The 24,936-nt window shown below is 48.2% G+C and overlaps 8 protein-coding genes across 8 annotated transcripts; 3 read left to right on the top strand and 5 right to left on the bottom strand.

Moving 5' to 3' along the window:
- Positions 1 to 357: 357 nt before the first annotated feature.
- Positions 358 to 3,849, bottom strand: ubaA (E1 ubiquitin-activating protein ubaA; the record flags this gene model as incomplete). The annotated part of the gene is made up of 5 exons (XM_022536867.1): positions 358 to 496; positions 557 to 3,341; positions 3,393 to 3,478; positions 3,556 to 3,644; positions 3,712 to 3,849. Coding segments are annotated over 5 exons (3,237 nt in total), but the record flags the coding sequence as incomplete, so codon positions are not given.
- Positions 3,850 to 4,653: 804 nt separating this feature from the next.
- ABOM_009738 (putative gamma-tubulin complex component GCP4) lies at positions 4,654 to 7,047 on the top strand (the record flags this gene model as incomplete). The annotated part of the gene is made up of 1 exon (XM_022536866.1): positions 4,654 to 7,047. The coding sequence occupies one exon, from the start codon at positions 4,654 to 4,656 to the stop codon at positions 7,045 to 7,047; it is 2,394 nt and encodes a 797-aa protein (XP_022385321.1).
- A 2,959-nt stretch (positions 7,048 to 10,006) lies between these two features.
- Positions 10,007 to 10,886, top strand: ABOM_009737 (putative short chain dehydrogenase/oxidoreductase; the record flags this gene model as incomplete). Its single annotated transcript, XM_022536865.1, has 2 exons — positions 10,007 to 10,145; positions 10,261 to 10,886. The coding sequence occupies 2 exons, from the start codon at positions 10,007 to 10,009 to the stop codon at positions 10,884 to 10,886; spliced, it is 765 nt and encodes a 254-aa protein (XP_022385341.1).
- Positions 10,887 to 11,367: 481 nt separating this feature from the next.
- ABOM_009736 (putative MFS transporter) lies at positions 11,368 to 13,258 on the bottom strand (the record flags this gene model as incomplete). The annotated part of the gene is made up of 4 exons (XM_022536864.1): positions 11,368 to 11,980; positions 12,037 to 12,104; positions 12,171 to 12,826; positions 12,916 to 13,258. 4 exons carry the CDS (start codon positions 13,256 to 13,258, stop codon positions 11,368 to 11,370), a joined length of 1,680 nt encoding a protein of 559 aa, XP_022385340.1.
- Positions 13,259 to 13,727: 469 nt separating this feature from the next.
- On the bottom strand, positions 13,728 to 14,691 carry ABOM_009735 (uncharacterized protein; the record flags this gene model as incomplete). Its single annotated transcript, XM_022536863.1, has 2 exons — positions 13,728 to 14,224; positions 14,280 to 14,691. 2 exons carry the CDS (start codon positions 14,689 to 14,691, stop codon positions 13,728 to 13,730), a joined length of 909 nt encoding a protein of 302 aa, XP_022385346.1.
- Positions 14,692 to 15,307: 616 nt separating this feature from the next.
- ABOM_009734 (GILT family protein) lies at positions 15,308 to 16,267 on the bottom strand (the record flags this gene model as incomplete). The annotated part of the gene is made up of 2 exons (XM_022536862.1): positions 15,308 to 15,803; positions 15,864 to 16,267. 2 exons carry the CDS (start codon positions 16,265 to 16,267, stop codon positions 15,308 to 15,310), a joined length of 900 nt encoding a protein of 299 aa, XP_022385342.1.
- Positions 16,268 to 17,710: 1,443 nt separating this feature from the next.
- ABOM_009733 (long-chain-fatty-acid-CoA ligase) lies at positions 17,711 to 21,500 on the top strand (the record flags this gene model as incomplete). Its single annotated transcript, XM_022536861.1, has 9 exons — positions 17,711 to 18,071; positions 18,131 to 18,434; positions 18,488 to 18,867; positions 18,924 to 19,250; positions 19,306 to 19,650; positions 20,106 to 20,512; positions 20,568 to 21,034; positions 21,086 to 21,294; positions 21,343 to 21,500. 9 exons carry the CDS (start codon positions 17,711 to 17,713, stop codon positions 21,498 to 21,500), a joined length of 2,958 nt encoding a protein of 985 aa, XP_022385357.1.
- Positions 21,501 to 21,605: 105 nt separating this feature from the next.
- On the bottom strand, positions 21,606 to 23,670 carry ABOM_009732 (Zn(II)2Cys6 transcription factor; the record flags this gene model as incomplete). The annotated part of the gene is made up of 3 exons (XM_022536860.1): positions 21,606 to 23,346; positions 23,397 to 23,529; positions 23,583 to 23,670. 3 exons carry the CDS (start codon positions 23,668 to 23,670, stop codon positions 21,606 to 21,608), a joined length of 1,962 nt encoding a protein of 653 aa, XP_022385356.1.
- Between the last annotated feature and the right edge of the window lie 1,266 nt (positions 23,671 to 24,936).

Genomic DNA, 24,936 nt, shown 5'->3' with positions numbered 1-24,936 from the left:
CAGAGCTATATCGCTGGGGAACCAATGGCGGGGACAGCCTATGACGTTGGTCCCGCTGCTTACGGCGGAATCACATAACACCTGACAAAGCACTCGGCTGGGTCTAGACTTCCGACCCTTTGGAGCTTACCTGTTGATTATGAGATGGTTGCTTAATCAAACCATCCAACATCCCTCTGAGAATATCTCTATGCTTCTCAAAATTAGGTCATCTATCAGGTGTGAAGCATGTTCTGTTCTACGCCGCAAAAGCACCAAGGCGAACATGCACCATCTTGAAGGAAAAAAGTCATATATCATTGTTTATAAACTAGAGGTACCATATTCTAGCGTTCAGATTTATGTAGATCCGACAGATTACTTCCTCAGCTTCACCATCACATAAGGGATCTCGACATCCTCCTCCGTTGTATCCTCAGCCGTAACTTCAAAGATGATGTTCTTTTGATGCTCCGGAACGGGCTTCTTGCTGATATGCTCCACTAGTTTGCTCATCCTACGTGCCAAGGTTAGTTAATGAATATAGTAGAGGATTCGGGATCGAGAGAATACGTACGTCAATGGGAGACGGTCCTTCACCTTTGAAGAGGGATAGAAGCTGGCATACAGCAAGCTCACTCCTGAGCTGACCATGCTGATTTCCAAACCTTTGTCAGAGAAGTGCTTGAGGAAGTCCTGCAAAGGAATATCGTCCACCTCGAAGCGATCCCAGAGTTGATCAATGGTCACTTCACCCTCCTTGCCCTGGTATTTGCCCTTGGGGCTAGGGATGGGTTCACTGAAACCGAAGAACGGAAGTGCAAGATTCACAAAGCCGTTCTTATACTGTTCAATGTCATCCTTGCCGTCGATAATCTTGTAGAACTCCAGGGCAACCAGTCCAGTAACCAGCGCGGTGGTCGTGGCAATAGCAGGAATGATCTTGCCAGCTATGAATTTAGTCTTATGGCGGTCAGCCTGGGGAATTTCGTAGTTGTCAGCACGGAGGTTGCTGGCTGCCGTAATGAAGTCAATATGATGGTTGGTATCATCATCCTTTTCAAACTCAACTGGGTCCAAGCGGAATCCAGCAAGTGACTTCGGAGATGGCAGCGAGTCGACCAGACGCTGGATCTCCCCGTTATCATCGAAAGACGAACCGGAATTCCCAGCGTTCGGGTCGGCCTCGTTCTCATCGGCCTGGATCTTCACACCGGACTTGGGAGAGAATTCAGGGATAATCATATTGTCGACAACCTTGCGATAGTATTCCTTGTCTGCTCCGGGGTTCTTGATTCCATAATTGAAAGCGTGGAGATTTGCCCCGGCGATGATGAACCCGAGGTGAGTGGGGTTCGAGCTATCGAACTTCAAGGGTGTTGGAGCACGCTTGGGGCCGGACCAGAAAGGCTGTCCAGAAGAGGTCTTGGAATCCCGAGGGAAGTTGTACAGTAGCTGCTGAATTGCATTGTTGTACTGACCTTCAAACTGATGGCGAGACCAGGCGATGCAATCATCAAAAGTCAATGGCTTATTGGCCACCAAGAAATCGTGCAATTGCTCCAAGGTCTGCTTCTCATTGCCAGCCTGTTTAAGCGTCTGCTCAATGTAGTTTGGCTGTGACAGATACATGTTGACAGCCTCAGGGGGTCCAACAAAGTAGGTTTGGAAAAGATCCCTGGCCCAGGCAATGGTGTGTTCAATCCGGTTGGGGAAACTCTTCAGAGTGCACATGGGGAAGGACTTCTCAGGGGGATCCTGGGAGCTGGAGTAGGACTCGGTGATATGTGGAAGGATAACTTGGGTATTGCCCTTGGTGCCAAGAGTGCCACTCTCGAGGAGAGGCTTACGGAAGAAGACACAACGACGATCAACGTAAGTTCTGGCATCGACGTTGTCCAGAGCGTTGGTAACTCCATCCAATCCTTCCCAGAAGTCCTCGTTGAAGATGTGCTCAGTGTCTTGCCCGACACGGTCCCGTAATGCGACAATCTTACCCTCTAGCTCGGAGTTCATGGCCTGAACGGCAGCCGAGGCACACTCACTCTTGAGCTTGCCAACATCCTTACTGCGGAATAGGAACTGACGGTTGAGGTTGCTCTTCTCGATCTGGTCCATATCGGTAACATAGATTTTGCCCTTAGGGCCAGTTCCCAAACCAATCATGGCCCAGTTCTTGAGGGTTTCACATCCAATTGCACCTGCACCAACAAGGAACTGGGTAGTGTTGGCGATCTTATCCTGGAACTCTTTACCAAAGACAGCAATCTGGCCATCATACCGGGTTCCAAGTGGTTTGCAACTCTCTTCAGACCGAGTAGTAGAAGCCGGAAGCGACTCGAGCGAGTCTAGGTAGAGCCATTGCTTAACAGGGCTGAACTTTCCGGAGACAGCTTTGAGGACCTCCTGTGCTGCAACGCCACCAAAGAAGGCGGCCAAGGGGCTGAGATCACCGCGCGCTTGGTAACTAAGCTCCTTAATGAGCTTCTCATCCAAATCGACCTTCTCTGCCTGGCTCGAGGAGAGGTCGTTAGAGATCTTGAGGACCTCTTGAGCATCACTCTCATTGTGAGGACGAGGAAGCTGGCCATCATGGCCCTCGGCAAATTTGTGAAGCGCCTGGACACCGATATGTAGCTGTTGCGGCCGGTCGAACTTGGCAAAGTCCGAAATCATGAGCTCAGGCTTCTTGAGCTGTTCCTCCAAGGATTCGTAGTCGACGAACTTAGGCATCTTGACCTGTGTAAAGATACCGCCAGACTGGTACGTCCCAAGACCAGAGACATCACCAATATGGAACGTGTAAGGGCCCTTAACAGTGACCTTGCGAGGATCAGAGTTATTCAGGCCATCCATGCCCTTCACCTCGGTGAATGTCACATAGTCTCCATCTTCCAAACCGTGTCGGCTCTCGTCAAGAGCGGACACTAGACCATCCTCATCAATGCCGGCCACAATGCCGCTCACAGGCTCTTCACCAGTAGCATCACCAATGGTGAAATTCTTTCCAAAATCGTTAAATAGGTAACCGAAAAGACCGAAGCTGTCGGCAATGGTAAGGTAGATGCCATTCTTGTGGCAGAAGTCCGCAATAGCAAGTTGATCCTTCAGGGGCGTGAGAGTAAGGACCACTGCCTGATAGTGCTTCAATTGCTCCAGGTTATCTACGAGGTTACCGCCTTCGTGTACCGTGACGGGAACGTATGAATTAAGTTCGGCGACCTTAGGGGCCGTCACTTCGGCACGCGGCTTGCCGACATCTTGGGGTTGAAGGAAGAACTGGGAGGAGAGGTCTGAGATGGCAACGGGCGCTGGATCGTATAGAGTGAGAGACTTAACACCGGCAAGAGCAATGTTCTTAGCTATACAGTTGTTAGAGTCGACCGTACCGCATACAGCTACCGTTGACATACCGATTTCAACACCAAGGCCCTTCAGCCCGACGACAAGGACATTCGAAGTCCCCATGCGCTTCATAGCCTCATGTCCAAGTACATACCTATGGGTAGAAAAGGAAACTAGTCAGTATAAGACTTTGCGAGATGAGACATGCTGCTGGATACTGAGAGCACTCACAGCTGTCGACTGTAGAGAGATTCATCGATCTCCCCTTGCTTAATCTTCTCCACAGTTTCCTGTGGGTTATCGACTTTCATCTCGACGTCCTATATCTTGTTAGCGATGACGGATGAAAAGAAATTTTGGGAATAGATGGTTGATCATGAGACATACCGTCATGATCTTCTTCTCCGGCCGAGTTGGGGACTTGTCGGTAGACGCTCTTCGCTTTCCCAGCTTCGCAGCGTCGCGAACGGGAATTTCGGAGGTAATTGTGGCGATATATGAGCCGAAAGCCTTGCCTTCAAGCAAGACTTTCCAACAGTGATTTGACTCGAATCTACAGCTCCCGGCGCGGGCTTAGGAGGGGTAGCGGTCAAAGTACCGGGTAGAGCGGCGGTGATTATTCTCACTCTAGATTATTGTACAGAAGCCTCCTATGAGAGATGGAGGAAATCAAAGAAAACGTTGAGATGCGAGACTGGAAAACAAACTGACAGAACGACAGAGAAAGATGGGGAAAAGAGACAACGTTGTTACGATGGAAACGTCTCCTCCAGTACTAGCGACGTAAGAGGGACAAGCTGTCGGTGGCTGACTCAGCATTGGCGCGCGATGATTGGTCATTGCCCCGCGAGCGGAAGATGACCGCCAAATTGCCAATGAACTACGAAATACACCTACTAGTAGTAGTATGAGAGCTCAATTAAGGGCGTGACGGAAATACTAATGACGGGTACAATGGGTAAGATCTGAAGGCACCTGGAGCTCAGCTAGTTAATACTGACTTGTAACCATAGATCCCACCCTCTAGAACAAGCCCTGCCTCCTCCATTAGTTACATGCCCACGGTCCACGGAGATACTCTACAACTCCGCATCCACGCGACGCGCCGCAATATCGGGCTGAACGAAGGCAGCACCTCGGCAGCTATTGACTGTCGGCCACCGTACATGTGTCGGTACGAGCTTCTTGGACGCGGACTTTTATACTGGCAGCGTAAAAGGTCCAGCGCGGACAAAGACAGCGCTTTAAGGTAGCCTGGCCTCGCAAAATAGTGTTAGCTCCCTTATCACGCACATATCTTAACGGCTTTTGCAGAGAGCTCCAAACAGAATGCTCCACGAAATCCTTCTCTCCCTCTCCGGCCAACCGTCACCACTTTTCGAAACCCATGCCGAAGAAGATGCGGTCTCTGAGGATGCGTTTCCTCTCTTGTCACCTCCGGAGAAAGCCCTCCTCGCCTCCCTTGCCCGTCTGAGCCGACTCCATGCTAAACTACGAGCTCATACAGCTCTGATCTCTTCCTCACACCATTCTGTTATATGCCGAGCTGTTTCAACTGCAATCAATACACAGCACATCGGAAAATTTCAACGAAAGATACTCGAAGTAGAAAAATCAATTTTGGTGGAAGATAGCGAGTATGTTGGTGGTTACGGAATTGTGCCGCTGTCAACGATGGTCGGTGAATTCTCTCCCTGGACCCGGCGGCTTGAATGGCTCTGGGAGATTGCTCAATTTATTCTTCCTGATCACAAGAAAACCAACAACCAGGCTTGCACGGGCGCAGCACTGATCGATTACCTTCGGGCGGAATCGCAAACGGGTTATATAGACATTGGTGAGATGGCGCTGCACCTAATCAGCGCAGCTGAAACAGCTTGGATGAGGCAGCTGTCGACGTGGCTACTATATGGGAACCTTCCTGTGCTAGGCAAGGGCGACTTCTTCATTCAAGAGGGTAGCATGGCCGAGAGCAATCATGCCCCTGCCGTGGCACACTTTGTTCTACGAACAAACTTGCAACCAAAATTTGTGTCCCCTGACACAGCTTTATCTATCCTATTTATTGGGAAAACATTAAACCTTATCAAGGCAAAGCGTAATGTCTCTACAACAAGTCCTCCAACAGGTCTTTTAACTACGCCCGTCACTCTACACGGGGAACATATCGAGCACTTTGCTACACTGAAATCACCTATATCGACCGCTAAACTATCCAATAGCATAAACTCTATTCGGTTATCATTGTCGCAAAGCACACTCTCTAAACTGCTACCGCTCCCTAAGATCCTCGAGATACTGGCTGTCCTCCATGATTTCTTGTTGCTGAGACGCGGCGAGTTTGCGTCGGCGCTGGTATCACATGCCGATGCTCGTTTACTGGAAAGACATCGACGACCGGGAACTCTGGCTTCCAAAGGCAAAATTTCCGAGGGCCTCCAAGGGCTTTCCATCAAAGAGGGAGATGTTGCGAATGCGTTGTCGCAAGCGTTGGCTGAGCTGTATGCGTTGCAAAACGAGGAAGATCCAGTAGATGATGAGCTTGATCTTGCGAGAAGCCTTCTACAGCTATCCATGAATGATACAAGAAAAAGCCACTCGGCCGCGGCGACGCCTTCAGCGGGTGGGTCTGACCACGTAACGAACATCTCAGATATCCCTTTCGACGACCTCCTGTTCCCGTCTCCAACAGCTCTCTCAGCACAAGTGCACCCGCCTTTGGATCTATTCCTCTCGGCTTCTGACGTTTTAATATATTCAAAAATTCACTCCTATCTTCTAGGTATTCGACGAGCGCAACTACACTTGGGGGACCTTTGGAAACACACATTCCTGCGAAAGATTCACCCTTCCCCATTGGGCCCCCCTAGGAGCAACTCCAAGTTTGGCCAGAACAAGCTCAGAGCGGGGAGGCAAAGAGACAACACCCGAACCCGTCAGATGAGACCTGTCTGGGCTACGTGCAGTGCTTCTCTGTTTGTATTATCTGAAGTAGGCAGCTTTTTTCAAGGAGAGGTTATCAATGGCTCTTGGCAGCACTTCCGTGAATGGATTGGAGGCGCCCCAACTTCATCCACAAATTCCCGACCTGGAACTTCGTCATCGTCAAAAAGCAAACTCAGCTATAATAGCATCGCCTCTGAGGAAATGTCTGAAGCTAGTTTGGACCGATCAACTCAGTTACCAAGGACACAGCATGATCCTGAAACATTGACGGTCGCACATCGTCGATACCTATTCACCATGGTCCAGGCACTCTTTTTGACAGAAAGACCATTCACAAAAGCTCTTCGGTTCCTCCTTACCAGTGTTGACCATTTTATCGCACTGGTGGTCCGTCTCGAAAGCATTCAGCGCAATATGGATTTGGAGACAGACGAAGGTGTCGTTGACTCCTTGGTCGATTACGCTGGGGAAGAGAAGGAAGTATGGCAAGCGCTCAGTGCAGCGCGAGGCGAGGTTGAGACGGGAATCAAGGTTCTTGTAGCACGGCTGAAAGACATTGACGATAGCCGGTCTGGGGAAGGACGAACCATGTTTGACATGTCGAAAATCCCACGTGAGAACTGGTCAATGTATCAGCAGAATGCCACGGGTACTGAGGCCAACATGGGTCACTATGTGCCCAGGAAGGCGGCCGGAGTGGATCGACTGCTAATGAAGTTAGACTTCGGGAACGCAAATGGAAGCATTGGGCCCGCAGCGTTTGTATCAAGTGGATAAACCAACGCGGGATACTAGGAATTCCAACTCCCAGGAAACGAGTTACGAATATGGTCATGTAATGTATTCTTAGCATAAACTTAGGAATCTACTATTGTCATTGGGCAATATGACTGCCGAACTCCGAGTCCTCTACCGTCCCCCGGGAGGAACTACTAGTACTAACCTACGGAGTAGGGTCCAGGGAAGTCACTGCCTACGCGGTCCCTAACCGTTAGAGGGCTCGGGGGCTAGGACAGTACCGGCGTCACTAATGTTCGTACTGGACACTGCCACATACCATTGCATATGGTAGGTGGCCATGGCTTCCCTGTGAGAAAGGAGGTCTACTAATGGGACTTATAGTCACTGAAAGCGACAAAGAGAGAGAAGTGAGAGCGCGACTCTCTATTGACCCCTTTCAAGCCTTGTGGCTATGCTTTGCCTTGGGTTCTGTTTGTTGAACTTGACCTTCATTAAGGGCTCCGACTAGGTGGGATTTGGTTAGCCCCTGCAGGCTTGACACCTGCCGGAGCCGATCAGAAGCTTTATGTTTATTTTACTTCCTCCGTCTCTGCAAGCCATTGAGGCTCAGCTCAGGGATGAGACTCAAGTGTCTTACTGCTGTGCCTTTCTAAAGCCAATTGAATTTCTCTCATCAAAACTAACTAGGCTTGTCCATGTGGCTGGATGACGGTGTGACTATACAAAGTACAACACATTTATCTCCTCTGAAACCACCTGGGGTGAAGTTTGAACAGCAAAGAAGCCTATAAGAAGCAGCATTTTGGCGCAAAACAAACTGAAAGATCCCCTGGACCTTGAAAGAAGCATTGTGAAACCAGGAGATTTACCACATCGGCCAATCGCAAGCAACCCCATCGGCCTGGGGCAGTGTCGGCGGTCAAAAACGCAACCACTGTCAAATGATCAATATCTAATCTCTTGTGGATACCTCAATGCATATCGTCCTACATGCAGATTATTATACGGCGTTAGGTGAGCACTAGCGAAAAAAAATCTGAAGGCACACATGATTCAGGGTTCCTTTCACGGAATACCCAAATAGGTAACCGAGCTGATCGGGCCCTAGCTCCAGCTACAGGGGGAGAGCTTAATTTATCAGGATCTCAACAGCCAGTCTATTTTAATTTGATGCTTATTCTCCGACCGACTAGGTGATGATCTGCCTTTTCTTTGTATGTGAATTTTTATGCTTAGCCCCTGTGCCCCGCTTGACCATGAACGGTTTGCTGATGAGACCCCTAAATTGGTGTAAGGGGGATCATTGCCCGGCCGGGAGGTTGGATCAGGCCTAAGAGGCAGGTTACTCGAAGAATCTTGGGTCACTGTGGATGGAATGCTCCGATCAAAAAGATTGTCCACCTATGCTATCAGCTCAGGCATGGTTGTCTCGGATTGTCAATTTTCGGAAGCTTCATACACTAAGCAGCAAAAGTACTGTCGTGGACCCTTAGTGAGCTAGCAAAAGGGAGTGTTAGTAGCATATTATTGGGAGAAGGGGCAAAAAACGAAAAAAGAAAATAATCCCAACAAGGTATGGGTTACCAAATCAACCGCAAGTTGGTTTCCAGGCCACCGACCTTTGGAACTTTTGATATAGTCTGGTGGAGCAATGTTGCTATAAACACGCAAAGTGTGGGGAAGAAACAACATGGGCAAGAAAAACTCTAGAAGGATGAATGACCCAAAGACTGGGACTGATACTGCAAGGATCGTCTGAGACTGACTGTCTAGAACCATGAAAGAAGCAATGGATACCCTAATCAGTGTTATCTTGCTGCGGGAAGGCAACTTGGGGCCCGTAACTCACTGTGAGGGCGGATTACACCACCACTTGCGATGCCGAGGCTGCTATTGGAGGATTGCCTTCCGCAAAGAAGGGAAAGCCGGGGTAACCGTCGCTTCCCCGGTGTTGGTTGGGAAAGACACCCGTCGTGAGCTCATAGCAATACAACCCAAGCCAAAAAGATTATCAATTGAAGCAGGATTTTCTCGGAATTGATTATGTCAATTGAATTATATACAATTGACATACAGTTTGCCTCCCTTTTTTTTCATTCTTTTTTTTTTTGTCTTGCTTGTTGCCCCCCTTTTTTCTTGCAATTTTATTGACCGCTATGAACTCCTATTGCGAGGAACGCTGATACCGAAATCTGATCCAGCATCTGCCAATTCTCGGTCTCCCCATACTCGGGAATCCCGCGCTGGGTGGGCCATTCCACAAACCTAGTGATCGTCATCCCTCGATCAACTGACCAATCTGTCTTACCGTTCTCGGCCATGAACCATCGTCCGAACAAAAACTCACGATACTTTCTCAGACACAACCGCACCCACAGTTGCACTTCGGGATTATGTGTCCAATGCCGCTCCATGCCGGTTCACCCCCTCATCCCTGTGGCAAGGTTCTACCACTGTAATCCTGTGCATGGACTAGACCATGTACCATGGATCCTCCCAGGCATTGAATTGGATCTGGCTCACCCTGAAGTCATCGTGAAAGCAATCTAGAATCCAATGGCGGACCCATCAAGGTATCACGCGGTCGTCTTGATTTTTTCTGCTGGCCTTGATTCGCATTTTCTTGCGCAGTGCCTACGATGTTCGCTTTCGGTTGTTATTGTCTTACTCCCACGCGGTTTGCTCCCTCTGGGACTATAAACCCCAGGCCCTCCTCCGTAGATAGTATGGATACCAAGCGATTGAGATTTTTCTTTAACCTGTGGTAGCATTTACTTCTGCTGTGCTATTTCCGTCTCGTTTCATTACTGGTATCTCTGTTTAATTTCTAATCCCTCTTAATTTTATTAACTCCGTAGTCATGCGCTCTACACTATCCCAGACGCTGTTCCAAGCAAGCCGTTCATGGCAGCCAAGCACAACGCTCCGCCCACTCACACGACTCTCATATTCCACAACCACTACCACCCATGGAGCGCATCACATCCAAACACGGATGCCTCCAAAGGACTCGGTCAAGAATGGGCATCGTTTTAAGGAATTCGACCTCAATGACCGCGTCTACGCCATCACCGGCGGCGGAAGAGGACTCGGTCTCGCCATGGCCGAAGCCCTAATGGAAGCCGGAGCCAAAGGTATTCCCCATCTTATCCAACAAATTCCCCCAATATCCATATTAACCAACCATGATATCTAGTCTACTGCCTCGACCGCCTCGAAAATCCCCACCCAGACTTCATGGCCGCAAAGGAGCACGCAGAGACCAACTACGGCGGCAGCTGGAGTACTACCGAATCGACGTCCGCGACGACGCAGAAGTAAACAACGTGTTCGCTGAGATTGCCGGCCAACACAAGCGTCTGGACGGTCTGATCGCCGCAGCCGGAATCAACCATCTCCAGAGCGCCCTCGAGCACTCCCAAACCGCCATGAACGAAGTTATGCAGATTAACTACAACGGAGTGTTTAACTCCGCCACCGCCGCCGCCCGCCAGATGTTCAACTACCAGCAGAAGGGCTCCATCCTGCTCATCGCGAGCATGAGTGGCCTCATCGCCAACAAGGGCATGACTTCCCCTGTCTACAACTCTTCCAAAGCGGCTGTCATTCAGCTGGCCCGTTCTCTGGCAATGGAATGGGGCCGTCACGGTATCCGTGTGAACAGTCTGTGCCCCGGTCACATCATCACCCCCATGGTCGAGCAGGTGTTCCAGCAGAACCCGGCTTCTCGGGCTGTCTGGGAGGCAGAGAACATGCTTGGGCGATTGGCGTACCCTGAGGAATTCAGAGGCGCTGCGCTCTTCGCTCTCAGTGATGCTAGCAGCTTTATGACGGGGAGCACGATGCTCATTGATGGTGGCCACACCGCGTGGTAAATTCCATGTGTATATTGGTACAATTAAAAAAAAAAACACAGTCTTATCATATACATAGTGTGGTGAACATTGGGGAAAAAGGGGATAAATAGGGTTCGGCGGGAAAACACGGGTTTGTTTGGCGCCGGTTGCTTGTATAGCCTTTTTGTCTTGTCGGAATCTTGAGCACGCGTGTTTTTTGTGTCGCATTCTATGCTTGCTGGTTTGATTGCATAGTTGGTTGATCGGGTTCTTCTAACATACCTTATTTTTTTTCGCGGCATGTATTTTGCATCGATATACATATGAGCTCATAATTGGAGTTCCGATTGGCCTTCTTCAATCATTGATCTTAGGGGTTGCTGTAAGGGCCTTGGTGTTGATAGCTGGGTGTCTTGCTATTGAGCCTTTTGTATTATCCTAGGTGTTAAAAACATGTAAATGTGACATCTTATATCGGATCATATCCAGTCGCCATATGGTCAACGTAAACCAGTTTGTCTTAGATAATATATGTAAATTTCTCCTCCACACGACGTCCAATATTCCTCCCACCCATAAGTACCTCACTCTCCTCCCCACCCTTCATCTCAATCTCAACTCCCTCTGCCTCAATCTTGCGACGCGCCCTCAGCAGCATAACCCTCAGCACGAACGCCAAAGCCGCCACAACAACCATGAAGAACGAACAAGTCGCCATCCCACGGACATACCATGGGCCATCAACAGTAGGGTACAACCTCGTCCCGAGGAGCGGTCCACACTGGCCAATCACGTTCATGATGGCGATGCTCGCGCCTTTACCTTCTTTCGCGACGCGGTTGTCCATAGTCCAGGTCATGATTAGGGTGATGGCGGAGAAGAAGCCCGCTGTTGCGGGGTAGACGCAGAGGTATCGAATGGTGGTGTGTGCTGTTGCGGGGAGGTGGGCGTGGAAGTGGCCTGTTAGGGCGATGATGAGGTAGGATGCTGAGGAGAGGAGGGCGTGCGTGATGAGGTAGGGGCTTCTTTTGCGGTTACGGTCGGAGATGTAGGCTGTTAGGAGGACTATGATGAAGGCGAAGAGGAAGGGTGGGGCGGACAGGGCTTGTGAGGTTACGGAGGAGTAGCCCATGCTGTTTTCCTGTTAGCCTTGGTCGTTGAGTAGGTGTTTGTTTTTGCGTATGCTTACTCTTCTATGATGGTGGGGAGGAAAACGGGCATGGAGCTGAATGCTACATTGCAGCTGAAGAACATGAACTGATGCATATGCGCTGGTTAGTGGAGGGCCTTTTGGGTGTTGATGTGATATTTATGGGGGCTTACGGCTGTAATATAGGACTTGGGGTCGGCCAGCGTGGCTCTGACTTCCTTCCAGTTGAACTTCCCTCGACGTGGCTCGTGGTGATTTGGTTTGTTCTCTTCCATTCGCAGCTCGGCTACCATTCTCTGTCGAGGTCCGAGAAACCAGGCGCTGCCAGGTGAGTCTGGGATCAGGATCCAGGCAAAGACTGCGACGATCACGCTTGGAAATCCTTCTACCAAAAACAGAGTCCGCCAGGGTGCGATTGGGCCGTTGCTGCTCATTTTGACAATCACCCAAGCAAGGCTACTGGCAAATGACGAAGCCAGGGGTGCCGCAGAAATGAACAATCCGTTTCGAAATGCGAGCTCTTCACGTTTGTAGAAGAGTGATAGGTAGAACGGAACGCCCGGGCCAAACGCCGCTTCTGTAATTCCAAGAAGGGCACGTAGGAGGACAAGACCCCCAAATGAAGTAGCTAGAGATTGGAAACATGCCACGAGGCCCCATCCGCATACGCAGAGTGAGATGTAGATATGTGGTGGGACAAGACGATACATCAGAGTCATCCATTCGAAGAGGATGTAGGTAATGTAAAATGCTGTAAGAAGCCATTCATATTGCGAAGATGAAAGCTTAAGATCATCTGTCATGCCAGCAATTTTAGCATTTCCAATATCTGAGTCGCTGTTAGCTTGCTGTATGTACATCACCTATGATTTGGGGGGCGGTGATCTCGCTTCTTTAACATTATATATCACCACTTACTAGATCGATCCAAAAAAGAGAGTAAATAGAGTAACGCTAAGAATGGAACTAGCCGGCGATCGAATTTCTTCACGATCTGCTTCTCTTCTATTGCCGTATACTTCGGGAAGCCCGTATCGGGCTTCTCTTCGGTATCGTCGTAAGAGTCGTATCCATCGTCACGATCGTTTCCGTCGGCACCAAATTGCGTTTGCACTTTCAATGAGCCCGGGGGAGGGCGGCTTGGCGGCCCAGATTCATCCTCGGACCTGTCGGATACAGGCGTATACTGGACAGGTGAGGGCGTTGTGTTACTGGACGTGGAATACGCGGCCTCGGTCGGCTGAGGGAACAAGGAGGCCATTTCAGAAAGCATGGAGAGTTCGCTGTTGGCAGCTCAAGACAGCATCTCTCTTCAAACGATATAAGCCACAGTTGTAACTCCGGCTTTACAGTCCCTAGCCTGCATTTGGCGTACAATGAGGCAGTGTCGTGTTGAGGGCACAAGAGATACAGAGTATTGCGTATGTATGGAATTCCCGATCAGGAGAGCGCACGTGGTGCCCACTAGCGTTGTGATTTGCGCCAAGACGTAGGAGAAGGGAATATATTGGAAGAGCATGCACTGCATTTCTCATACCTATGGTACATTACATTGGCTTCATCCATTCCTCCGTTTCATACTAATGTACAAACACGTCACTAGATGAAAATGCTGAGTGACAAACAGATCAGAGCGGGCCTCAACTCCCAGTAATCAATCCAGCCCATGTTATGATAGTGTGCAAATGTATCCACCCGCAAGAGAATAGAAAACACACACGGCCTGAGGGTCATTTCCTAGGACGGTATGAGTCGAGGGCCCGTCGCTTCCTCCTACGACCATATCTCTCGAGACCTTCATCGAAATGCCTCTTCCGACCACCCGTAAGCTGTGTCGCCTTATCCCTAGCAATCAGGAAGACCTGCTCCACATCCGGGACAGAAGTATGGTCTGACAGTCCGTTTGTATGAAGATAGCGAAGAACATTTTCTGCTGTGTCTCTAAGAAAACGAACTGTATCGAGGCTGACAAACCCCTCCGTTTGCAAAGCTTTGTAGTACTCGTCCTTGGCGCGGTGGTAAACTTCCAAAAGCCTATCCATGCGGTCGAAAACTTGTTGTGTGTGTCCAGTTGAACTGATCTTCAAACCGGTCTGTTCCACGCAGTAATGATCGTTTTGATCTCCATGTTCATATTCAGGTTTGACAGGCGCCTGGTCAACAAACAACGTCTCAAACTGCTCCTTACGATCGATAACTGTCTCCGGCGTCGTATCAAGGACGGAAGCTAAGGTATCACAGTTAAAGAAACTCGGTAGACGGAGGAATACGAGGGTACAAACCTCTGTTTAGTACGCTTTCCAGCTCGAGCTGTTTAGCTAGAATAGCTCTACTCTGAGAGGTGGGCGAGATGGGGACAATCCCGAGAAATTCAGTTAGATAAAGCTCAAGTGCACCGGTGTCAGTCAAATTCTCCCCATTTCTGCTGAGCTCCAGTAGGGCCCGGTCGTAGGTGGTTATCTGGCCGTCCTCGAAAGCCTGTGAGCGGCATTTGATCAGAGAGACCTGGCGTCGAAGCGCGCTGAAGAGAAGCGATGCCTGTTCCGGGCTCCCGAGAATTTCGCGGAGAATATCATTGGTGCTTGGTTGATTAATCCTGTAGTATTTGTGCACCAGCTCGTCGACTGTCCTTTCTGGGTCGGCTCTTCTTTCTCGGCGACTTCTCCAAGGGGATGGAAGCCAAGAGGAAGCCATAGCTGTTGATTGACAAGGAGCGTTAAGGACAGAGAAAATGAAAAGGGCGCAGTTGCCAAGGAAGAATATGGGTGTGTATTTAGAATTAATAAATCAGTATGCATTGAGCAGGAGTGAAAGCAGAGCAAGTAAATACGGGTGGCTTCCATGAAGCATAGTAGAAACACAACAAAAGATCCTGTTGCTATATACGGTCCCAGCAACAGGGTAATTTCAGTATTAGTAAGGGTGAATGGTTGCCGTGACAAATGTGCACGATTACATGTCTGTAAATGATGCGACATGGAGGGGAGATGTGAGCATATGGCATGCATTTGTGAAAGACACTGGCACTACTAGCTTGGTCCTCTGTGGTTTGCACGGTATTCCGCATAGCAGAAAAGTGCAATGCAAACTCTTCTTGGCTAAACAAAAAGAGAAACAGAAACAGATTTTCTTAGACATTATGAATTAGCGAGCATCAATATCTGCAATAAATAATGCTTATATATAAAGCGGATATCATCTTCGTACTGTCACCTGCAGGGATGCGAGCTGAAGCAGTAACTAGCACTCCTTGGAGACAATGTTCATAAGTCATAACAACCATACTGCCATCATAGCCCTTTCGTGACATTTAGTTTTTCTCTTCCCAGAGTCTTTCGATTTCCTCCACGAGTGTAGATACTTGACTGCCTTTTCCCTCCTTAGCGCAGTCCTTCCATTCTCCGTCATCGCGGACACACCAAACAGAGTCATCCAGCCGGACAGTGCAACTCGTATGAACTTCAAGGTCTGCACTATGAACGGCACTTTGACGCAATAATGCGAGACCACTTAAGTCGCCATTGCTAGGATCATCCTCCTGCCTGCTGACGCAGCTGTTCAGAGATTCAAAATCAATACCATGTTGTAAGGCGCAATTTTGAACCAGTGCACGGTCTGGGATATCCTCGTACTGGCCGACAAGACAATTGGCAAATCCAAGGGAACGGATGGTAGGCATGCGAGTAGTTTTCCCGTTCTCACCCTCAGATGAGAAAGGGAGATCCTGAGCGCAAAGCATAAGCATGTCGCCAATGCATTCGCCAGGTCCATGTTTGCAATGTATATCAGATGATTGATTAGTGACGCTAAATGCCGGTTAGTTCCGTAAGCTACAATATTGTTTCGGGATCGTTGTGCCTACAGACCTTGCAATGAAGGACAGCTCAAAATCGACTTTCTCACTGATCTGCTCCATAGCAGGAACGACCAGTTTCTGGAGACAGTCCTGGGCGTCTGGACATTTGCTCATGATATGAGCCTCCAGCGGGACCTTGTAACTGGATGCTGGCACAGGTGTCTCACCACCCTTGGGGGAAGATAAGATTGCACCAAGTTTCCCCCTCATCTTGTGACAGACAGAGAAATTGATGCCTGGGATAGCGAAGAACATGGTGCTTAGCGTGAGCAACGAGATGAAGCCCAGGGCAACTGCGAGTCGAGAAATACGACCGCGTCGGGCACGTCTCGGGATCGCATCGGGAGAAGTTGGGATCTCATCATAATGGTATTGGCCATAAGGCCGATTTTCTGACTTCTCCATAATTACCATTTACTGGTGAGTCTTCGTTGTGAGATGTGATGGATAGCTGTCGCGTATGAGTTAAAGGAAGTGGAGAGAATGGATGGAGTCTTGTTACATGTAAGATTAAATCATGGGGCATTGAATGGCCAATCATTACGCAATACATCCTTCCTCTAGTCCCTAAAAGGACCACCTTACCTAATTTATATGGGCAAATCTATACCGCCTACCAAAGTCGGATGCTAAACCTTACCTAGTACGGGGTACTACTAGTAGTAGAACTCAGGAAGGCGGTTGATGCCAGGTGCCGATATTTTCCTTATGAAGCCCCGACCGCCTCTCCACTCGTACACTCGTACTACAACAATACTATTTCTACCAAAACAGCTTCTTGAGATTCGAAAACATATCTGGATAATGATAATCTATAGGGCCTCTACTCAATTTATTATTGGCCGGAAAAGCTGCTTGGATGGTATGGTGAGCCTGAGCTCCCAGCCCCGGCAAAAGATACATCAGACGGAGAGTCCATGTAGCTCTGTTGGCAAACGCCGAACTCTAGTAGGTCAGCCAGCCCCACTACTAGGAGTCTGGGGCCATAGAAAGGTTACATATTTTAGCAGCTCTCGTTAGATTCCAGGTAGTTAGCTTTTTCTTGCCTGTCTTCTCCAACATTCTAAACACCTATGTTTTGCATCAAGATGCCATGATTCTCGGGCTTTTCGCTCTATAATTCTGAAACTCGACCCTTTCTGCGTTTCCACATATGTAGCACCCTCAATCGAATGTTAAAATTCCTGTATAGAGCTCGGTTACCAATCATCGTTGGGATTGAAGCCCAAAACAACCCGACCATATGCAGCATTGTAACCATTCAAATCTGAGCACATAGCATCTGTGGCTTCGCAACGGTCACCAGATAGTAGACTACAGAAGTACGCCTGATCCTTCGTCTGTAAGCAACAACGCCAGTGAAGACCGAATTGTCGTAACTAAAACGTACTCCTTATTTAACTATAAAAACATGGTGTTTTGGAAAAGCGGTCAAATGGAACGCAAGCTTTTCGTTTCAACTACTATTTTATAGTGAAATATATATCCCGGCTGTGGCTAAATGCCAAGTAACCCTAGCATGTCTAGAAGATATGTAGGATGACTTGGATCGGTTCTGTGGAGTCTCGAGTTCCTACCAATACTTGATTGGTTTAAAACTATATGCCTTGAATTTTGCTGTACGTCTTACGTCCACCCACACTGAGAAAGAGTTAAGGAAATTTTCTGCGATAGGTTTTCATATACTAGTAGTACCAGATCTCAATGATATCCACATATAGGCCCACCTTTCATCTGCTTATCCTCCTATTTTCTTTCATTTTCCGGTATTTGGATCTAATTACGTATCTGTCATTCCAGTACATTCTGCAAGAACATCCATTCCCTATGCACCTGTAGTCGGGAGAACCGCGCATCATGTCCGACAATATCTCTTCTTTATCCCTTCTCTATGGCCCATCCGAACCATCTCTAAAATCATACTCTATTGGGCAACTCCTCAACCAGCAGGCAGTCCACTGCCCAACCAAGGAGGCAGTCATCTTTCCAGCTGAGGGTGTTAGATACACCTATCAAGAGTTGGATTTAAGGGTACGAACTCTTTCCCGCGCACTCATAGCGCATGGAATCAAATCCGGTGACCGCATCGGCGTCTTCTGCGGCAATTGCGTGGGATATGTAGAGGTTTTCCTGGCAGCAACTAGAATCGGAGCGATTACAGTACTGCTCAATAATGCATACTCAACTACAGAATGTTTCAATGTACTCAGAACTACCGGTAAATGATTCAATACCCTTTTTTCCACCCGGGAAAGGCCATCTTACACAGTTACATAGGCTGCTCGTTGCTTTTCACTGCAACACATATCGGACAGCGTGACTTGGCATCTTGTCTGAGGATTCTTAAAGCTTCGTTAGATGGGGACGAACTCCCTGATTTGAAGCAAATTGTTCTGATGAAGGTAGGTGACAACATCCTAGAACAGTTCCAATATTTTGAGAGCTTCCTCGACCAGTCGAGCACAGTACCAGACTCGACACTCTGTGGGATAGAGCAAAAAGTCCAGGCTGATCAGACCTGCACTTTCCAATTCACAAGTGGCACAACCGGGATCCCCAAAATCGCCATGCTGACACATAAGTATTACTCCAGGATTTGAAGACTTTGTCCCTATAATGCTGACATGAGAGTAGGAACGTCATCAGTAATGCCCTTTCCATTGGCCACCGTCTACTACTGTCAGAAAAAGATATAGTCTGCTGTCCCTACCCTCTATTCCACATTTCCGGACTGGTAATAGGTCTTCTTTCCTGCCTGGCATACGGAGCTGCTATTGTATACCCTTCAACCACATTCGACCCCTCTGCTGTACTCCACGAAGTCGTGCGAGAAAAGTGCACAGGACTTCATGGTGTGCCGACCATCTTCATTGCTCTTCTGGAACGGCATCAGCAGCTCAAGACTGGCCCAATCCACCTCAGAACGGGTCTCATAGGCGGCGCACCAATTCCCGCAGCTTTACTTAAAGAGATGCACAAGGAATTCGGGTTCGAAGATTTGACGGTAGCTTACGGTAAGAGGAGAGCCCCTTGGCCGTTTAGTACTTTACGTTTCTGATACATGAACTAGGAATGACTGAAACATCCCCGATCAGCTTCATGTCTCGATCAGCAGATCAGCCAAGTGATGCGGTAGTGCATAGAGATATGCTTCCTCACACGTTTGCTAAAATCATCGACTCAGCGGGGAATATCGTATCACGAGGAATACGCGGTGAACTCTGTATCGCGGGGCCCGGCGTGCAGAAGGGATATTATCAGAATCCTGATAAGACTCTTGATGCACTTAAAACAGATTCCTGTGGGGTTGTATGGATGCATACGGGTGACGAAGCGGTTCTAGATGCACAGGGACATTGTATCATCACTGGTCGGATTAAGGATATTATCATCCGGGGTTAGTACATACTTCTAGCGCTTCACATATTGATCTGATAATTAATATCCTCCAGGAGCGGAGAATATCTATCCAGCAGAAATCGAAGAACACTTGAACAAACACCATGCCATTTCTCAGTCCTGTGTCGTCGGAGTCAAACACAAAACTTTAGGCGAGGAAGTGGCAGCTTTTATTCAGAGCACTCCTGGTCAGCCTCGTCCTTCTGGTTCTGAGATCATTGAGTGGCTGCAAATAAGCTTGGGGGCCCAGAAAGCTCCCACATGGATCTTTTGGCTGGGAGATGGCGATGTGCCCGTTGTCTTTCCGATTACTGATAGTGGGAAGATTAGGAGGAATGAGATGGCCGATGTGGGAAATAAGTTGGTTGGAAAATATAGAGAAAGTACCAAACTTGATGGTGAGGTTAATGGGGTATTGGACAGTGTTAGCCGTACTACTTAGCAGTAAGGTATATTCAGTTCATCTCTTCCTAAGACCAGATTGAGATTTTTGCAACACGGAATAAATTGCCAGGCAATCCCCAATGAGGCCAGTCTCTTGTAGAAAAAATGGAGTATGGATTCGAGTGATCTAGAAGCTCGTGAATGAAGAAAAAAGTGGATACTTGTTGAATTTGCTGTCATCTTCAGGTCCGGCAAAAGTCCGGTGCTGCGGTAAAACTCCGGACTGTAACTATCGGTATCCAGGACTATATAGAGCCCTATATCCCATCAATGAAGAGAACAAATTAATATCTATATTCAAACAGATTCGAAGTCTTATAAGATACAATTCAATAACAATGACTGATATTCTTTCTACACCAAGTACGTCCCAACCGATATGAATAGATTCCAACACTGACTTGACCAGATCTAAGCTCAATCCACAATGGGCCCTTCCCATCAAATAGCTGCCCATTCAACTCAAAAGAAACAAAATTAGAGACACTCTCTTCAAAAACCCCACTTGAATCAATTCTCAACACCTACGACTTCGAAAAGGTCGCCTCCCAAGAACTAAGCCGTAAGACATGGGCATTTTATTCATCCGCAGCTACGGACATGATCACACGAGATGCCAATAAAGCCATGTATGATCGTATCCTGCTCCGGCCTAGGGTCCTCCGGAATGTCAATAAAGTCAACACCCGGACCACTATTCTCGGATGCGAGACCGGCCTACCCTTGTTTGTCAGTCCCGCAGCATGGCGAAGATGGTGCATCCGGAGGGTGAACTGGCGATCGCAAGGGGTTGTGCGAAATATGGCGTTGGCCAATGTGTGAGTCATGCTTACATTGAAGATCTGTTTATACTGTCTGATGATATATATAGATATCGACGAATGCATCATACACAGCGTCTGATATCACAGCCTGCGCGCCTGGTCACCCTTTCTTTTTCCAGCTATATATCAATCGGGACCGTGCTGCATCGGAGCAGCTTCTTCGACAGGTTGAAAAAAGTGGGATTAAAGCTGTTTTTCTCACAGTCGATGCGCCGGTTGCAGGGAAACGGGAAGCGGATGAGCGTGTCGGGGCTGATGCCTCGGAGATTATATATACAGCACCCATGACTGGGGCACAAGGTGTTGGTGATGCAAAAGGCAGTGCACTAGGAAGGACAATGGGAAGGTATATTGATGCTAGTTTCACGTGGGAGGACCTGAAGTGGCTTCGACGGTCAACATCTCTGCCTATCGTGTTGAAGGGTATTCAGACGGCCGAGGATGCCTTGATGGCAATGGAATACGGAGTCGACGGGATTGTTGTGAGCAACCACGGTGGGAGAAGTGTAGACACGTATGTTTATACCATATGTACCGGTGAACTACAGCTAATTCGAGTGAACAGGTCGACATCATCGATAGCGGTATTGATGGAAATCCGTCAATGCTGTCCCCAAGTATTTGAGCATCTCGAAGTCTTCGTCGATGGTGGGATCCGTCGCGGGACTGATATTTTCAAAGCTATCTGCTTGGGAGCTAAAGCCGTAGGAATGGGAAGGCAGTTCTTGTACAGCCTCACATATGGACAAGAAGGTGTGGAGCGTTTAATTGAGAGTATGTCCTAGTCCTTTCCCACCCGAGTATTGCTGCTAACGAATACAGTCATGAAAGATGAACTGGAAACCACAATGAAGCTGTTGGGGATTACAGACCTCTCACAGGCACATCCTGGACTCCTGAATACTCTGGATGTGGATCATTTGATTCCAAAGAGACTTGGGGAATCGTACAGCGGGCCGGTAGTCAAGGCGAAATTGTGATGGTCATACAGCTCACTAGGGGAGCAAATCCAATCATCTATACCAGTACATATCTAATGAATGGGTTGAAGTATATAGAATAGAAATCCTGGTCCGACTGATGGACTATATGCCCAGTTCAAAGTTATCTGCTGCCATCTGACCGAGAAGTGTCTCATCGAGTCCGAAACCAAAAGTCCCTCCAAGATCGTAAAAATTATAATCCCCTGCCCAGAAAGCATTACCATCGTTAGATTCAGAAGGTAGAGCAGGAAAATTGTCTATATCGCTTCCTTCTATCCGATTATTAAATTCGGTTATCTCGCTCTCACCCAGAGCACGGAATTGCTGCAGCATCTCAAGCATTCCTGTCGCTATATGTTTCGCAAGATGTCGTTCATTGAGACTCATAGCAACATTAGCCAGCATGTCTGCAGAGCGCTGAACAAGAGAGACAATATGTCTTGTATTTACAGCCAGACCGAATTGCGTCGAGCTCTTCCCCCATGTGGCAGCCATTTTCAAAAGAAACGTTGCGCAGAACGCAACCATGGTATAGGTAAATATGGGAACACCAGGAAAGGCACGTCGAAGGTCGTCATCTTCTAATATCAGGGTGAGTGTACTTGTAGCCGCCGCAATGGCTGCATTGGCGGCTTCCCGATGCGCCAGTGATAAAGGACTCTTCGAGGTAAGTTCAGGATTGGAGGTCAGTCCAGGAGGGCTAATACCACGCAAGGCTAGAGAATTCAACTGGAAGCGGGCAAAGTGATAGTACAGTACCAAAGCCTTTGATGGATAGGACCCCAAGGTAGCACAGTCCTTTGAGCGAGGCTGCCACTGAAGTCTCCACTGATCAATTGCCACGTTAGAAACCCATAGCTTATCGAAGTCTTTGTCTTCTAACGGTCGGTCTGGTTCATTCCCAAAGGCTACGTAGGCCTCTGTTAAAATAGCGAATAGTGCTACCTGCGCGGCCAATCTCGCATCACCAGGGTTTACCTCTGCCGTATGCATGAATCGCTCAATATTTCGGATTGATTCATCATCAACCGCCGCCGGTGGACGGCCATGGGCAATACTGAACTGATGATCACAGACATATGTTGCGTACCAAAGACAGACACGATCACGCTGCGTGTTATCTCCCTGTATTAACTTTTGATACGATTGGTGTAACCCAATCTCGGCCGCAATCCGTGTGGCCTGTCCTGACAGCTTCCAGCTGAGATTTGCGAGATAAAATGCGCCAATACAAAGCGCCCGAACATCATCGACACTATGATTACGAGACAGCGACGAGCTGCAGACGAGCGAGACAAACACGTCATAGCTCTGGTGAAATGTTTCGGTTTTCCCAGGAGTATGTAAGGCACCAATGGTGAGAACAACGGCTGCCAGTAGTGTTGAAGCCCGTCGAACAGAATCTAGCGTGCGATGGAACGGCAGTATACCATCCCACAACAATCTATTGTTGATACGCATAAAACGATCGAAGAGGTACTCAGCCTCTGCAAGTGTGACCACCCCCTGAGAGATGAAGTCATCATGAATCAAGGAGGACTTCGGCTTCCATCCTGCATTAACGCGCAGGTTCTTCAGCCTAGTAAGTTCGTACAGATTACGCATAGGTACTGTGACGAGACCAGATGAATTTTCTTCTTGCAGCTGAGGGGAGTTTTCTCTCGACATGTCCATTGGAGCCATGGACGTCTGGTTTACATTTTGGGAATCCAAGCAAGGGCGTGGCGAGCCGACTATTTGACTATTGGAGAATGTCCATAGCTCCGGTTGCTTGGTTTGATGTAATAGATGATTCACAGCAGCCCGTAGAAGTGCAATATCTGCCGTCGTTTGTGTTTTCCAGCTGTAGTATTTTAGAGATAAGATTGATAAGGTAAATTTGATCTTACTCACGCTGAGTCCTCTTGTAGGAATTGTTGAGATATGTCATGTGAAATACACTCTAAATTATAGCGAATGCATCTATTACATGATGTTTCACCTGGGTTTGTTTCACATTTCGTCTTTTGCTTCTTGCATTCCACGCCTATAGTATTAGGTCGTTAGCACCGCTGTCGGCCGATAGATTTCTCGACTTACACACTCGACTCCTTGTTAAGCGTAGGCCCTTCCTACTCATGACTCGAGACTCTTCATCTTCATCTGAGCGCTGTCTTTTTCTCGGCATGATGACGGTGCATTATAATTGGTGAATGATGTTAAACGGTCGGGGTGCAGGCAGTGCTCAGTGTGCTAGTAGTAGTACGGTGCCAGGTGCCCAGTCAGTGTCCAGCTGGCCTGACCAAAGTGGAGGGGTTCCCGAAGTAGTCTAGCGTGATATGGATGGTTTGTATATGGCTTGACCCAAAGTACTGGTAGGTAAATACTTTGGTTACCATTTTGCAGAACGGCTTAAAGCTGAGTTGTACAGATAGTGGAAATGATGCTAAGATGAAAAACACGGTGGATTGATCTATGTATAAGGCGCAAGAATGTGAACTCAACCGGATACATACATTTACGCGACATCCAAACTACTAGAGAGCTGACCATTATCTTGTTATGTGAGTATACGTAACACTCCAGTGAAATATTCATAGTTGTTAATTGCAGCATTAGCTAGTAGTATTTAGGGTTTGACGCTGGCTCTGACGAGAGTCATGAGGGGGGCTTGTTCCCAGGTGGTACTCCTGATTATTTAGTCCGAAGATGATTATTAATGCCGAAAGACTTAGCATTATATGGCAGTTCAATTATAGGGAGGTAAGGTGGGATTTGAGGCACAATTCAAAGTCCACGGTACATTGTAATGGCGTGGTAGGTCTTCCTGGCAGTCTTGTGACCTTTTACCAAATGATGAACTATGCCAAGTCAGAAACTCCTTAGACAAACAGACGGTTTAGAGAAGCAATCAAAACCAGTTTAGGACTCCAGCGGCAGGACACGATTCATGAATAACTCGCTAATCACTACAAGGTCATTACTCAACACCGGATTTACTCCGGATATTTGCCGTATACCCTGTTAGCTCAAAGGAGCCCTGAGTTCTTTTGTGAAGAGGGATATACGCAGTAGAGCTAATATGAAATGTATAAGTGACCACAATCTACAGATTTATTTAGCAGTTTATTCAATGTTGACATGCCGATTATCAATATCGGTCATCAGGACGATTGTCATCGCGAGTTCTTCCGAACCAACATCATTATTGTTGCGTGCTAGACAGTGATTGCATGGGGATATTCGCGGTCCAAAGGCTAGGTATCGCATGCGACACGCTACTGCAAGCTACCTGGGAATAACATCATTTTCAATAAACCAGGAGGCAGACTGGAGAAACTTGCCCGAGTCATCCACATCGCCAGGAGGGGGTGACGAGTGACGTTCGGTGAGCTAGCGTCCTACTAGACGCATTCGATCACCGGCTATATACCGAGACCCTAGGATCTACGCA

Source organism: Aspergillus bombycis (genome assembly GCF_001792695.1).
Source record: "Aspergillus bombycis strain NRRL26010 chromosome Unknown contig00107, whole genome shotgun sequence".
Taxonomy (NCBI): Eukaryota; Fungi; Ascomycota; class Eurotiomycetes; order Eurotiales; family Aspergillaceae; genus Aspergillus; species Aspergillus bombycis.
This window is presented reverse-complemented; position numbering and strand designations above follow the sequence as displayed.